General features: G+C 33.6%; 1 protein-coding gene across 1 annotated transcript in view; it reads left to right on the top strand.

The window, feature by feature from the left end:
• The first annotated feature begins 413 nt into the window (after positions 1-413).
• Positions 414-15424, top strand: part of GNAT3 (G protein subunit alpha transducin 3) — a 49138-nt gene continuing 34127 nt past the window's right edge. Inside the window, exons 1-2 of the mRNA XM_024557535.3 lie at positions 414-668; positions 15309-15351. Coding sequence (XP_024413303.2) covers positions 551-668; positions 15309-15351 — 161 coding nt within the window. The 5' untranslated portion in view covers positions 414-550. The remainder of the gene's footprint in view (positions 669-15308; positions 15352-15424) is intronic.

Raw genomic sequence — 15424 nt, forward strand, 5'->3', positions numbered from 1 at the left:
TTTCTAGTTAACTGACAAATACTGAGATTCTCAATAATGCTGAATCATAATTTAATCGTAGTGAAACTATAAATTTGGATGACTCAATACAAATATTCTGATAGCAATATTAGAGTAATTATAAAGAAGGTGAAGACTCAAACACCTGAAAATAAGATGCAAGCTTGTTGTTTAGCTATTAGAAGTTAAAATCACAGTATTAAAATTGCCTGTTAGTGTGAAATATTCATTTGAACTGCTCATTGCATATTATTTTGAGAATATAAATTATGACAACATTCCATATTATCATATGCCATTGTTTAAGGAAGATGAGCAGGTTTGTAAAGATGTACCAGAAACAGCCATTTAATTTGATCAGCTGACACCCTTTGATCAGGTGAGAGCTCAGAAATCATCTACTTAGTCAAAGCAGAGTCAGAGCCTGAGGGAATGGGCTGCTGGGTACTTTAGCAGGGGATTGCTTTCACACCCTGCACTCAAGCCAGAGCTGTGCTCTATCTCTGAAAAAGTTTGAGCAAATAAACTGACGTGCATCTAACACCACAAGATGGGAAGCGGAATTAGTTCAGAGAGTAAGGAGTCAGCCAAAAGATCAAAAGAACTGGAGAAAAAGCTTCAGGAGGATGCTGAACGAGATGCAAGAACTATAAAGTTGCTGTTATTAGGTAGTATTTTATTTCTTTTTGCTTTCAACTCCTAATGTTGTCTTTAATTGTGTTGTATTTACTTTTTCAAATTTTATTTTAAGTGTATTATCATATGGAAAATTTATTATGAAAATGTGTTTGAAAACAAATGGACTTTATGTGTACTTTATAAATATTTACAAACTATTTTTTAGTATTTTATTACATGATCTTATGTTAAGTAGAGAGACAAATCTTTATTAGATGACTCAATTTCTCTGTCAATAATACAATTTATTGTTATTAAGCAAAAACTCATAAATGTTTGGTATTTTATTGTACCTTAATAATATCTTAATGTCAGTTTTTTAATACTGAAAACAATCCTTTAATTACAAGTTATAAAGGTTTACAGTGTTTTATTTGATCAGAAATATGTTATTTGATATCCAAGTTAATGTTATTGAATTACTTGTGCTGTTAAAACCAATTAGTCCACTTAGGGTGGTGAGGGACAAATACCATATGATCTCACCTTTAACTGGAACATAATCAACAAAAGAAAAAAAGCACACAAAATATAACCAGAGTCATTGAAGTTAAGAACAATCTAACAATAGCCAGAGGGGAGTGGGGAGGGGACAGTGGGGAGAAGGGTTTTCAGGAACTACTATAAAAGACACAAGGACAAAACCAAGGGGGAGGGTGGGAGCAATGGAGAGAGGGGGTTTGGCTGGGGTTGGGTGGGAGGAGTGGGGAGAAAATGCAGACAACTGTAATTGAACAACAATAAAATAATTTTTAAAAAAATAAATAAAATATAACCAATTAGTTCAAAGTTATTTAACAAGTAGCTATAAGGAACTTTAAATTATGTTAATAATATTATTCAGGTTTCTGAATACTACCCATGATATTGTCTGTATACTTGAAAAATACTCCATTTAATTCCTTTTAGAATATTTATAATTCATTTAAGTAAGGAATTATGTCTTTTTTGCCTTCTCATTCCCTCAAAACTCAGCACAGTATTTTATCACAACTGTAAATTCAATATATTTTTAATGAAATGAAAGATAGAGAATAATCTATATACCACATATTTATCTAAACATAAAAATATTTCACATGTAGTGGTCACTGGAAGAGAAATGTTTTTGAAATAAAAATAAAGACAAAAAATATAAAACAAGAGCCTTAATTTAATCATAGTTGCATGTTCCTTCTCCTCCTAGTTATACACAAAAGGGCTTCATTTCAGGATTGTGAAATTTCCCAAAACATCCTCATTTTTAAAAGTGTCCTTTCATTCCCAGTGGCAAGTGTCTCAGAAGCCAAGTGTGGGATTTCCAGCACCTGCTTCTCAGAGGAAAAGGTCTGTTCTCTCCCTTCATACACAGGTCCTAGGGGTGCACACTTGTCCACGGCACTTGCAGGTCACCGCCTAGAGGCTGGTAACTTAAAAAATTCTGGGGTCAGGTCTTACAAAACCAGCCAATATACTTCCCATAAGACTCCAAAGTATTCTAGGAGGCTTTGGTCAAGAATGAAAGTAATGTGGACAAGGAAAAGCAAGTAAAATGTGAAAAGGGAAAGCCAAGCATTCGTACAAATGCATTCTGTGTGCCTCTTATACTAAGAACGGTGCTATAAAATACATTAGATAAAATGTATTTTATGTAGTAGTGATAAAATACATTAAAAATCCATGTTTCAATACAATGTTGAAAGAATAAACACATTTTATACACCAATTATTATTATTTGTATTAAAGTGATGGGTTAGAGCAGAAGAAAGGGTAACTTTTGGTGCCACAGATAAAAAAGAATCATTAGTGGTACTATCATATCTTTTACTTTCCCAAGACAATAACAAGTTTATGAGTTCACTTCCAGTGTTACCGTACAATATGCTTGGATTTATTGGGTTTCAGCAATATGTACACTGAACGCCTCAGTCACGTCTCATTTGTACAAAATGAATCAAATCTCTTAAGCTTGTCCCATTTCAATAATATTCCAAACACTTGACTAAGTGTTTCTTTCTGGACTATATTTGAATTCTTTATGGTGATTAAATTGTTAAATTTCAAAATAACAAATTGTTGTAACAACACTGCTTCAATTTTCATATTTCTAATTAAACTAATTTAATTGAACTCAAATATTCAATTTGGCCTCATTAATACATCTTAAACATGTTCAGTGGAACTAAACTAAACCTTCTCATCCTCCCACCCTCAAATCTCCTCATCAGTGAAAGGTGTGTATTTTTTCCTGTCATTGAAACATTGATTCTCATTCATCAGTATGGCCCTAACAACAGTTTTTTTAAGTTTATCAGTGAGTATGTAATGTAGTACTAACCAGCTCATGTTCCTAGTAATCAGATCCTGAGACTAACTCTATTTTTATAAAAAGTAGAAATCTACATTTTGACAGCATTTATTCTTTATAGTGATCCTCTTATTATGCAATTAATTTCTAGGTGCTTAAACACATAGCACAGCTTTTCAAAGTGAACACATGCTGTAGAGTAGATGTACATTTGGTATTCTGGATGCAATATGCCACTGGCTCTAAAGAGTTATCAAAGCACTACCTCGCACATAAAGGATCCCCTTGCGGACACATTTATTTTTTATTACACCTTTCAGACATTTATTAAAATTAGAGAAGAGACTCCAGATCTGTTTCTTTAGCAAAATGTAGGTTTCTAGGAAGCACTGGAGGTGATTCATATATTCCTTATTTTATAACTGCTATTAAGACAATAATGTTGCGTGCTTTAAAAAGTTAGCCTGGAAAGATGCCCCCAAAAGAATACACTTTAATAAGTAAAACAAATTCTAATGAATGAAATGTTCTCTTTTGTAGACTTCTGTTAGGTTTTTTGTCTTTCCTTTAAGTGTTTGATTAAACTTTAATTCTATTCAAAAGAGATACCTGTCATTTAACAGTAAGATCAGTATGAATCATGTTTCCATTTTTCCTGTCTCCTCTCTTTTTATTTTTTATTTTAAGTTTCAGTTAAAATTGATTTATTTTGCCATGTCACTTTCTTTTTTCACTTTCGTAAATTTCCATCACAAGAGCTCATTAGATTCAGAGCCCCATGGGACGAGTAGGAAAAAATGAGCTCTCTTTCCTTCATATTTGAAGTTCTACCATGTTCACTCTATAATTCTCCATTATGATACTGTAATTAGCTGTTAGCCAGTGATTTCCAGCTTTATCATGGACTGTTCATATTGGTGTCTTTTCTTCAGTTCTAAAAATCTTTAATTCTTTCTTTTTCTATGTACTATATTGTAAACATCACACTATATATTTTTAAATGGTGCCATTTGAGTTTTATTGCTTTAAAATAATATTTCAATTATCTGGCTATTTGCATTTATTTATAAAGAATGGCAGATGGCAGTACCTATTAGCTTGCTATAATTTTCCCAAAAGGCAAAAAGCACTTAGACTAATGTTTTGCATATATCTGGTTGCTTGTTTTAGACTAATTTATCTCTATTATTCAGAACATCTTTAACATAGACTCACAAGTCTGTCACATAAAAGAGTCAAACCATTTATTAAGGTATTCTGTATTTAGCCAAATGACAGTACTTGTTAATGAGATTAAATATCCTGTTCTGCTGAGAATGAGTCTTGTTAATTTAACAGAACCTCTCTATCTCATTATATCACAGAACACTTTTATACATACTTTCTCATTCAAACACTGAACTATTGATGGAAGAACAATACTGACATTTTAAAATGTTTATATAAGCAACATGAGCAGTTAGGAGAGGACTGTAGTGAAACCTTTGTAGGTGGAGAGACCCCAAGTTTTACAGAAAATAAAAAAATATCCCTGCAGTTAAGATTTTGGATGCAAACTCAGAATCCATCCTCTTATTTAGGGTTCCTCCAAATGTTAATGCATAAATACATCAAACAGGATTTGAAACCAAAGCAGTATTTAGGATTCAAGGTGAAATTGAGGGTGAGACCCATCAAGGTACAAAGGTATTCATTCTATTTATTAGATCCTGATGCAAATAAAGTAGAAGACATGGGTTTAATTCCAGCCTCAATATTTTATATTCAAATGGAATAAATTTGTTATTTAGAATTGTTCCTCTTTTAAGATATCTGGAAATGTCACTCTCTGACCCTTATATTCTACTATCTCTCATACTTTTCCACACCTAATGACTTAGTTCTTTGACTCATTGCATTTCCTTCAGTCAGGGTCAGCCATATTAGCTATGTTCGTTCTAAAATTTTGAAATACTCTATCCCCTTAAATCTCTACCTTAATTGACATCATAACCTCAATCCTGCATAATCCCTCAAGGTTTTCCATTTACTATTGTTCTAAGACACTATTCCCAGTGATCTCCACCAAGTGATGCTATTTAATACCTTTTCGTCCCATGTAAACTCCTAATTCTCTTCATTTCTACATAATATAGAATAAAATGATAGGCCACTTTCAGTTTTCTGGCTGAAAATTCTTGATTTTTAATTTTAGCTGGGCTGATCATTATTTTGTTTATTCCTACTTTTCTAAGACACTGCAAAATGCAGAAGTATCTGCATTCCCAGCTTCACTTTTATCCAGAATCTCCTCCCCTCCAACCTCAAGCTAGGTGACTTCTCCCGTACAAGGTAGTGATTTATCACCTACTTCAACCAGTTTTAACAAAGGGGTGCTATTCCATTGTCATTTAAGGCTAATTTCAGCCTTTGTGCTATGAATTTTATCTCCTTCCATACTTAATAAATTTTGCTTTATGAATTATTTTATCTCTTCGCCATTTCAAAATTCTTCTCTACTTTGTCTTTTTCTTGGCACCTACCTCTCCAGTAGCCTAAATATCTTTGACTCCATAAACCCCTTGAATTCACCTTACATGGGCATCTTTTTAAAAGTTAAAATTGAAATACTTCCAAAGTAGTTCACACTTCACTGCCTCTGTTTTACTATCCTCTGCAGTCTCTTCATCTCATTATGATCTAATTTTTATACTTTTCTCTCAATTCGAAAAACTCAGACCTCAATAATTTTGAACTTCTCTTTTTTCTTAACTCCTGTTACACTGCAACACCTTCTCATTTTTCATATCCCTTCACTCTCCACTTCACTGATGCTGCTTGTCTCCGTCTGTAAGCGGTTTCACTCGTCAAGGTTTGTTTTTGGACCTTTTAGTTTTTCATTTTATACTCTCCCTTGGGGACCTCAAATCAGTGCTGAACTATCACTTCTGGAAAAGTGATTCTGACATCCTTTCTTTTGCCCAGTTTCTTGATCTAATTTGCAAATTTCTGTTATTTATCAATGACCTGATTGAAGTTTGAGAGATATAAAAATAATTTTCTAAGTTTATCTTGGTGCCCATATATCCCCAAACTTTATGTTTTTATGAGTTCCCCAGTAATATTTTTTTCTCATTATATCAAATCAATATTTGTCTTCTTCAGCTCCTTTCTTCTTGGTCCTTTGCCACAAAGTTTAGTCAAAGCTCTCTCTCTGATAAAATGAATCTCATATTTCTGTTTTTTTTTCCCCACTGGTTCTTATTGTTTTCACTCTAAGAGAAAATCCTATAAAATAGATATTGTTATTGTGATTATTTAGAGAAGAAAATGAGAACTCAGGAAAGTAGTTTACGTTCTAAGATCACAAATTAGCTTACAGGAGAAGAAATACTTTAATTTTTATCTGTGTGAGTTTTCAATTAGTACCTGGATTCTAAGTCCTGTGAAAACAGAAAACATGTCTGCTTTTGCACTTCACTGAATTCCTACTTATAACAGCCTGCTTAGCACCAGGAAAGCATGAACGCATAAGGTGTGAAAGAATGATAGACTCAGAATACAAAATATTTCTATTAGTTGTTCATAGTGATTAAAGAATATACATATATTTGGCATGTAGAACTAGAGCTAGAAAAGAGCCATATATGTCATCCCATCAGGAGTTTGATTTTTAAGGCAATAGGAAGATGTTGATAATTTTTAAGAATGTGAGGATAACACTTGGATCTTTTTTGGTCAAAGTTCATCCTGGCTATATTATGGGGATGACTGAGGTAGGTAAGCTAATTAGGAAATTGTTATTACTAACAAAATACTTGATGAGATTGTGAATTTTGACCAAAATTGCAAGTTTGGAAGTAAGATTTGAAGGATATTAAGAAACAAAATGAGCAGAATTTCTTGGCTGACCGAAAGTGAGAGAAATAATTAAGGGAAGAATTGGGTGTGGTTATTATTTTATTCATCACTATGTGAAATACAGGACAAAGTTTAGGTTGTGGAAAAAATAAAAGAAGTAATAATAATTCGGGATATTAAAATTTGTGAGGTGTGTAGAACAATCAAGTAAAGATAGGAAATGGAGAGCATTATGCTAAGTGAAATAAGCCAGGCGGTGAGGGACAAATACCATATGATCTCACCTTTAACTGGAACATAATCAGCAAAATAAAAAAGCAAACAAAATATAACCAGAGACATTGAAATTAAGAACAATGTAACAATAGACAGAGGGGAGTAGGGAGGGGATAGTGGGGAGAGGGGTTTACAGGAGCTACTATGGGGGACACATGGACAAAATCAAGGGGGAGGATAGAGGTGGGGAAGGGAGGTGGGTTTGGCTGGGATAGGGTAGAGGGATGGGGAGAAAATGCAGACAACTGTAATTGAATAACAAAAATTTTAAAAAGATATCTATTCAGTAGATGAATATATATGGATCTGGAAGTTAGAAGGGGTAACTGGAATGAGAGCTACAGATTCGATATACTCAGTTACGTGTTGTCCCTCTCCCGGATATCCAGTGTGCATAGGATAACCATGTAATTAACCAAGGCCTTTTTTTTTGGAGGCATTAACTTATACAAAAACCTGTGTGTGTGACTCCTCCAACAATTAATGAACACTTTTACAAATAGCTATCATCTATGTGTCTGTCCGTCATCTATCTGTGATCTGTTCCTATCTAAAATAGGTCTATGTAGGAAAAATGACGTACTTCTATATTTTAGTTTCTGTTTTAGCCTAAAAGATACACTAATAAGATAAGAAAGATAACATTTTACAAAGATGCTTTAAATCCCAAGAATGCTTAAATACTGATTTAAATACAGGGTAAGGCAAATGTAGGTTTACAGTTACGAGTATGCAAAACCATAAATCTACTTTGCCCACCTCTGTATTGTCAGATATTTTTAAAACAAGTATAAAATTGGAAGTATTCAAATAAAACTTCATTACAAAAAAAAAAAAAGGTAGTATTTAGCCACAACATTCTTTCCCACAAATATATCTGACATCATAATCTTCCTCATGGGATACACTGAACAAAACAATGGTATAGCGTATTTTTGCTAAAATATTTTTATTGACTTTAATCATCAGATACAGACTGTTGGAGAGTATATTGAAGTTTATTTGAGGCAAAACTGATGGCAGTTGCCAGAAAGCAAGATTTCAAATGCTCCTGAGAATAACTTTTGTAGTTTATTTTATGCGTTTGAGATAAAGGAGGAAATGTAAGGAAGGGTACATGAAGGTGGGAAAAAGCAAGGTGTGCATTGGATCACAGGACAGTTAAGCAGCTTACGTGCTCTCTTGAGGGTGGTTCCACATTTCAAAGGTGTGTTAATGTAAAACAATGTACTGAAACAATGGACAGATCTTGCATAAGACAAAGGTGAACCTTTTACTAAAGAAGGTATATGACTAGGGCACAACTACCCACCATGACATGCCCAGGTAGGAATTAATTATTAGATCACCCTGTGAGGTTACTTTGCATAGAACACCCTTTTCTTCCATAATAAAATATTTTTTAAAAAGTGGTGGTATGGGAAGTTATGCTAAGAGTGCCTGGTTGAAGTATTATTATAACACTACTTAATATCATTCACCACATTATCAAATTAAAGATATTATTATAAAAGGGTATGCAAACACACAAGCACACACACAATGGGTAAACTTCTTTTATTCATTTCCGTTAAAAACTCTCATCAAACTAGAAAGAGAAGGCAATTTCCTTAACCAGATAAACAGCATGTACAAAAACCTTCAGCAGCCATCATACTTAATGGGAAACATTTAACATAGTTGACTACCGATAGTGAACGAGGACTTATGATGATTAATGGGAATTACATAGTTTCCTGCCCTTGACCTTTTCCTTTTCAACGCTTTTTCAAAGAGTTGAGTGAAAGTGGATAAGACAGCATTTCACACTTGAGTAAGATTCGGAGTTTGGAAGAAAGGATGTAGTGACAGACAAGGGCAAAATTCCAAGTGATCTTAACAAGCAGAAATATTTGTCTCAAATGATCAAAGTAGAGTTTAATTGATATCTTTAATCGGGATTCAAAATCAATTATGCACATACATTATGTGGAAGAATCTGTTTGCTAAGAGGTAATGTGAAAAACAAATTAGAAAAATTTAACTGCTACAAACTCAATATGAGAGTTTCATAAACAATGTGATTAAATTACAAATAAACGGATAAAGAAGGCAAACTACTCATGATCCCGATTAAAAAAAGTGATTTATTTATTGATTTATTTATTTTTGAAGATTTTACTTATTTATTTTTTTGAGAGAGGGGGAGGGAGAGAGAAAGAGAGAGAGGGAGATGTAGATCAGTTACCTCTTGTACATGCCCTCAACACATCCCCACCAGGGACCAAACCTAGAAGCCAGGCCTGTGCCTTGACGAGGAATCAAACTGGCAACATTGTGCTTTGTGGGATGATGCCCAACGAACCGAGTCACCGCAGTCAGGGTAAAAGTGTTCTCTTGGATTGGCCAAAAAGTTCCCTAGTTTTTTCCATGGGATGGCTCTAGCAGTGCATACTTGTCATTAACTTAGTATGCTTTATTATTTCAAGAAAGGTAGAAACACAACTGAAATGCAAAAAAGAAAAAAAGATTTTGCAGTTTGTGGAGAAGGTACTGTGACTGATCAAACGTGTCAAAAGTGTTTTGTGAATTTTCTCGGTACTATTAACATTTTAGCCAAAAAATTCTTTGCTGGGGGGCTGTCTTATGTATTAGAAGATGTTTAGCAGCACCCTTGGCCTTGACCCACTAAAGCCAATAGCAAGAGATAGCCAACATACTCAAAATATCTCAATCAATAAAGTTATTGGTGAAAAATGAAAAATGTGTCTTTTAGTTTATGGAAAAAACTGAATGGACTTTTTGGCCAACCCAACATTTAAATACAAGTACCATGAGCAAGGCAGAACTAGGCTCTATCCCTGTTGTACTACATCAGAATATCAGTGCTGTTGGTGAGTCTCCTGGTACCGACAGCAAAATTTCAGTGCTAGTGTTTCAAAGGAACATTGGCTTTTGCACGGAGTGCGTTACAGAGGGTAAGGGCATAAAATTCATGTGCTAGAAGGAAGGGTTAAAAGAATGGAACATTTTATACTCAAATGTATCTTAGTAAAGGGAGCTTGCTTCAAATACAGGAAAATGTTGAAAGCTCACTATATGTTTGAGTATGTTCTAGGTATCATATATCTGTAATTTAATCTTCCCAAATTCTAAGAGGCAGATATTAATAATCCTTTTATTAAAAAAGATACTGACTCAGATTAAATATGATCAAAGCACCCAGCCTATGTCAGAAATGAGTGCAAGTTCATATTTATTTAATTCAAAAATATGAGTGGTTTTCTACCTTCAGCTTAGAATATTTGTCATATTGCAGAGACAGATACTTTTGTCATTGCTCCATGAGAGGGAGTAGAAAAAAAGTAAATTGATTCAAAAAAGGCTACCTTATGGATCTCAAGTGCGACAGTCCACAAGCAGGCGACAGACGCTGCACGGCAGTATCTGTGAAGGGGCACTGCTTTCATGTTGATTTAAAGTAAGGGACTTTAAAATACCTTACGTGTCTCAGTCATTTTGATTTGACATTAGTAGTGCATAGTTAAAATAAAGCAATATTGACGCAGTAGTATAGAAGTTAGGAGACTTAATCTCTTCTCCTTAAATTAGATCTGGGATTTTGGATGAGTATCGATCGATCTCTGCTGGACTCGCTTTTCTCACGCTAGAATGAAGGCATGCACACAGCTAGCTGATTTCTAAGGTTTCTTTCTACTGTGCCATTAGTGATTTTAAAACTGCCTACAACATGTTTTATGCATGACAATAAGAAGTCAATGTGTTTATTCTCATTTTTCCTCTTTTACCAAGTTGTATCAAATGAGCATTCAAGCCTTGAGTGTGTTCCGTTGAAGTTCAGTTACAGGTGTAGATATCATGAGGCTTTAAAATTGTTTTGACATTTGCAAATAGAATGCGGCACAAAGTTCCTAATTTATTCTAACTAAGAATAAAATAATTTATGAGTATTAAAGTATGAATTAAGTATAAATTTAAATATTTAATTAATTAAAAATCTAATTAAAGAAATATATGCATATTTTGTTAAAAGCCTATTGTACCCCTTGACCCAGAGTATAATTTTAGTGATGACTATGGTTTGGAAGGAAGAGTTTTTTTCAGGATGTCCTCAGCCTATGTGAATGTGCTGTTTTCGTAGCTATGTTTGGCACTGTAACATGATCTAATATTACAAAAATGGGAGGGTTACTGTGAACTAAGACCTAGAATCATTGTGAGAATGGGACTCAATAATTTGTTTCTGAAAAGTTTTGCAATAGAGTTCCAAATAATAAATGAGATCTTGGAGAAACTGGCTTTTCTTCAGGAATTTTGTTATGTTAGACAAAGAAGTCGCTGCCAAAAAAACAAGGAATAATTCAGATACCTTTTGTAAATACTTCCAATGGAAATATTAATGTTCTATATATAGTTTCACAAGAAATCTATAAGCTATTTAAAAGGGTCAAGTCAAAGAATATGTATAAAGGACCCATGGACAAAGACAACAGGGCAGGGGATGGGAGGATTGAAAGTGGAAGGTGGGTAAGGGGGCAGGTAAGCAGGCGAGAGTCATGGGGGAAAAGGAGGACAACTGTAATTGCACAACAATTAAAAAAATGCTTATTTATTCTGCTGACCTGAGATGCACCATGAATGACCAGCTAAATTATAAAGAATCCTTCTATAATAATATGCCACCTAGCCTCAGAAATACTTTTGGAATCTTGTCAGGTGTCATCGGTACGATTACCAACAGATCATATTTATGAAGTATAGAAAATCATTCTAAATGTACCTTAATTCTCTGACACAGTCAAAAAGTCATTTCGCTCCACAACAAATTATGATAAAATCTGATTAGTCAGTCATACAGAATGAATATAATAAATTTTGGTTGTGATCATTTAGAAATTTTTTAAAGATTTTATTTATTTATTTTTAGAGAGAAAGGAAGGGAAGGAGAGAAACATCAATGTGCAGTTGCCTCTCACATGCCCCCTACTGGGGACCTGGCCTGCAACCCAGGCATGGGCCCTGACTGGGAATTGAACCGGTGACCCTTTGATTCACAGACCAGCACTCAATGCACTGAGCAACACCAGCCAGGGAAACTATTTAGAATTTTTTAATGTATTCATAGTGTTTCTTAATCGATCCTGTGTTTGTCCATGACACACATGCTAGTACAACTCTGGAAAGTCATTTTACAAATGGTTCTTTCTTATTCTCAAGGTAGATAATTTATTTAAATACAAATGATCTAAATTACTTTCCCTTCACTTAGAAATCATAGGTATTATAACATTTAAGAAAATGTATTTGATAGTCAGAAATAAGATATTCTTTCTCAGTCTCAGAGTTACTCTAAAGTTTTTTTCTTAATATTTGCACTCTGATAGAAGAAAATACAATATCAAATGCACCAGCATGGACAAGTACTGGAGTTTTTATTGGGCTCATGGGTTTTCCTCCCATGTGCCTACAACTCTGCAATTTTTTATATGGCAAAATTGAAGATTATATGAGGAGAAGATATTCTTTAAATATGTCACCTGCATAGGGTGATGCTACAATTTCTAATATCAACATCTATTGTTAAAGAGTTTAAAGGACAGTTTTATAATCTTATGTAATAATTCTTCTTTCAAAGGGATGCACAGCTTGGAGCAAAATAGCGAATTATCTAAAGCCAACAAACCAAGATATTGTACAAAGCTCGTTGATTTGTTCTTGCCACTCTCACAAACAAGTAATGCTCAGCCATGTAAAAGAATGCAGCCACTTCTCTTATGAGAACTGGCAAGGTGATAGTATAATGTGGTTTTTATTTTATTCTGAAATGTTTCTGTCTTGGACATAGGGACCTCTATGAAGTGAGATGGTTATGCCCGATCTGTCAGTTCCTGTTTGATCAGGTTAACAAAATGTGATATGTAATGTAATTAATTTAATTGTAATTTAAAATGTAATTAATTTAACAGAATGTGGTTGATTTTGTATTAATCAATTTTGTTGTCAAATTGCATAATGTGTGGTACAGACCACACTAGCAAAAAATCATAAAGACAAGAATGCTAGAGGTTTGCTCAAGAGGAAGGATCTGTATATCAGCACCAGGTAATGAAACATTATTTCCCATACCTTTGCCAATCTGATTTCTTTAATGTTATATATAGCAAACATCTATTTTAGATAACTGCAGAAGCTAGACACATTTAGATATGCTGGAGACAAAACAAATTTGCTATGAAGTACCGTTGAAGTGTAGTTATAGCATTCATCACAGCTTAAAAAAAACTGCAAATAAGGAAGAAACCTTTCAATGTGAAAAATGGTATGTAATACAGAGGGCAAAATGTTACTTTTTAAGTATGAATTTAAAAATTTCATTTCTTTCATTGAGATTCTACCATTAGATGCTCTTCTAGGCCCCTTAGATGCATCGGTGAAAATAAACAACAAAGACTTGGTGGAATTTTCCATGTAGTGATGGAAGACACACAGAAAAAAATTAAAAATGATATGTGAATACTTTGTAAGTTTGTAGAATAAAAGAAGTTCAGGAAAAACATGGAGTAGGAAAAGGAAGACACACTGAGAAACAGGTGGGGAAGATTTGACTTTGGGTGGTGGGTATAATGCAAAATACAGATGAGTACCATACAATTGTACTTTTGAAACCTATATAATCTTATTAACCAATGTCACCCCAATAATTTAATTAAAATTTTTTTTTAAATTTCAAAAACTTAAATAGGGCAGTCAGAGTCCTCTGATTCAATATATATGCTGATAAAATTTGGATGTAATTCATGTCAGTTTTGCAAACGTAAAGTCATACCCAGTTTGGTAAAACAAGGCTGTTGACCACTGTGCTGGCATGTGATATATTTCTATGTCTATCAGCTTTTCTGAATTTGAATTTTTCCTAGGATATTTTTAAATTGTGTTAATTGTGCTTTTTTGAAATCTGTCCAATATCAACTGGCCAACTGGGACTTTAAAAATGTCCTGTGACTCAATTTTTGAAACTTCCAGTAACATATCAAGCTTTCGCTTCTCTAAAAAATACAGACATTAGTATGAGATGACTAAAAATTTACTCATTAGCATTTTAGATTAGGCCCTTGGTCAATACATTTTAATATCATATTTTTATTGATAATTGTAGCCTGAGGACACATTCTAAGACACATGATTTTGTATCAGTTGCAAAATACTGAGTTATTCTCAATATTTTAGAGGTCCATTGGAAATTCTATCTAAAAATACTATAAACAAATTTGTGTTTTAAGACTTCACCAACTCTCGTTGACTCCCTGCTTTTCTCCTTTCTATAAAACCAGAACTTTCAAACTTAAAGAAGTTGTCTGAATTGGCGCCTCCACACCCCATCTCTCACATGTCTAGGACTCACAAATAAATAAAAACTAACAAGTTTGTTTTTATACTCTATACCCTACATATTGTAATCATTTTTAATCAAATTCTCTCATTATTTTCACTCTCAGGAGTAATATTCAGTATTAGTATCTTTTCATATGCCAGCCATCCTCACACAGTTAATAATTTTAAACATCCTTATGCAAAACCTCTTGAGTCCCATTGCGTTTATCTTACTGTTTAAAATATAACTGCTTTATAGGCTCTTTAGGTTTCCTTACTGTAATTAGCAACTTTCCTTTGTTTAAACAGAATAGAAAATGCCTGTGTAGCAACACAAATATGATGATGGAAACAAGAGTCCCGACTTCAATCGGAATAGGTTTTGAATAATTCTGGAAATAAAAAGTTATTGCTTAGATTTTGTATGTGGTTTATTGTTGCTGTTTAATACTATAGGATATATGCAGAAGCATCCTGGGAGAATGAGAGTTATCTAGAAACTATAAAGTTTGGACCATTCCCTTAGGGATACAAATCCAGGAGATACAACCTTTGCAAAATATGTTCAAATACAATAACAGGATTTTTTTCTGTTGGCATGTAATTCTTGCTTCAGAATATATACTCTACTTTAAGTCCAACCCATGCCTGATGAGGTTGGACTTTTAATTTCTTCTGCTACCCTGGAAAGTAAACACCTAATACCTTTCAAGACTTGACAGAAAAACTATTCTCCTTCTTTTATAGGAGAGCTGTCTGTTAAAGATTTACCCATGAGATAGCAATGCCACAGCTTTAATACCTATGTGAATTTGGTGCGTATCAGTTGATAACACTACCATTTTCCTTTTGCAGGAGCAGGAGAATCTGGAAAAAGTACTATCGTTAAACAAATGAAGTAAGTATATATGATTTTAAATCTTTAATATTTAATATCTATACATCTAATTTGATCATTCTTAAAACACATA

This window comes from Desmodus rotundus, chromosome 6, assembly GCF_022682495.2.
Source record: "Desmodus rotundus isolate HL8 chromosome 6, HLdesRot8A.1, whole genome shotgun sequence".
In the NCBI taxonomy this organism is placed as follows: Eukaryota; Metazoa; Chordata; class Mammalia; order Chiroptera; family Phyllostomidae; genus Desmodus; species Desmodus rotundus.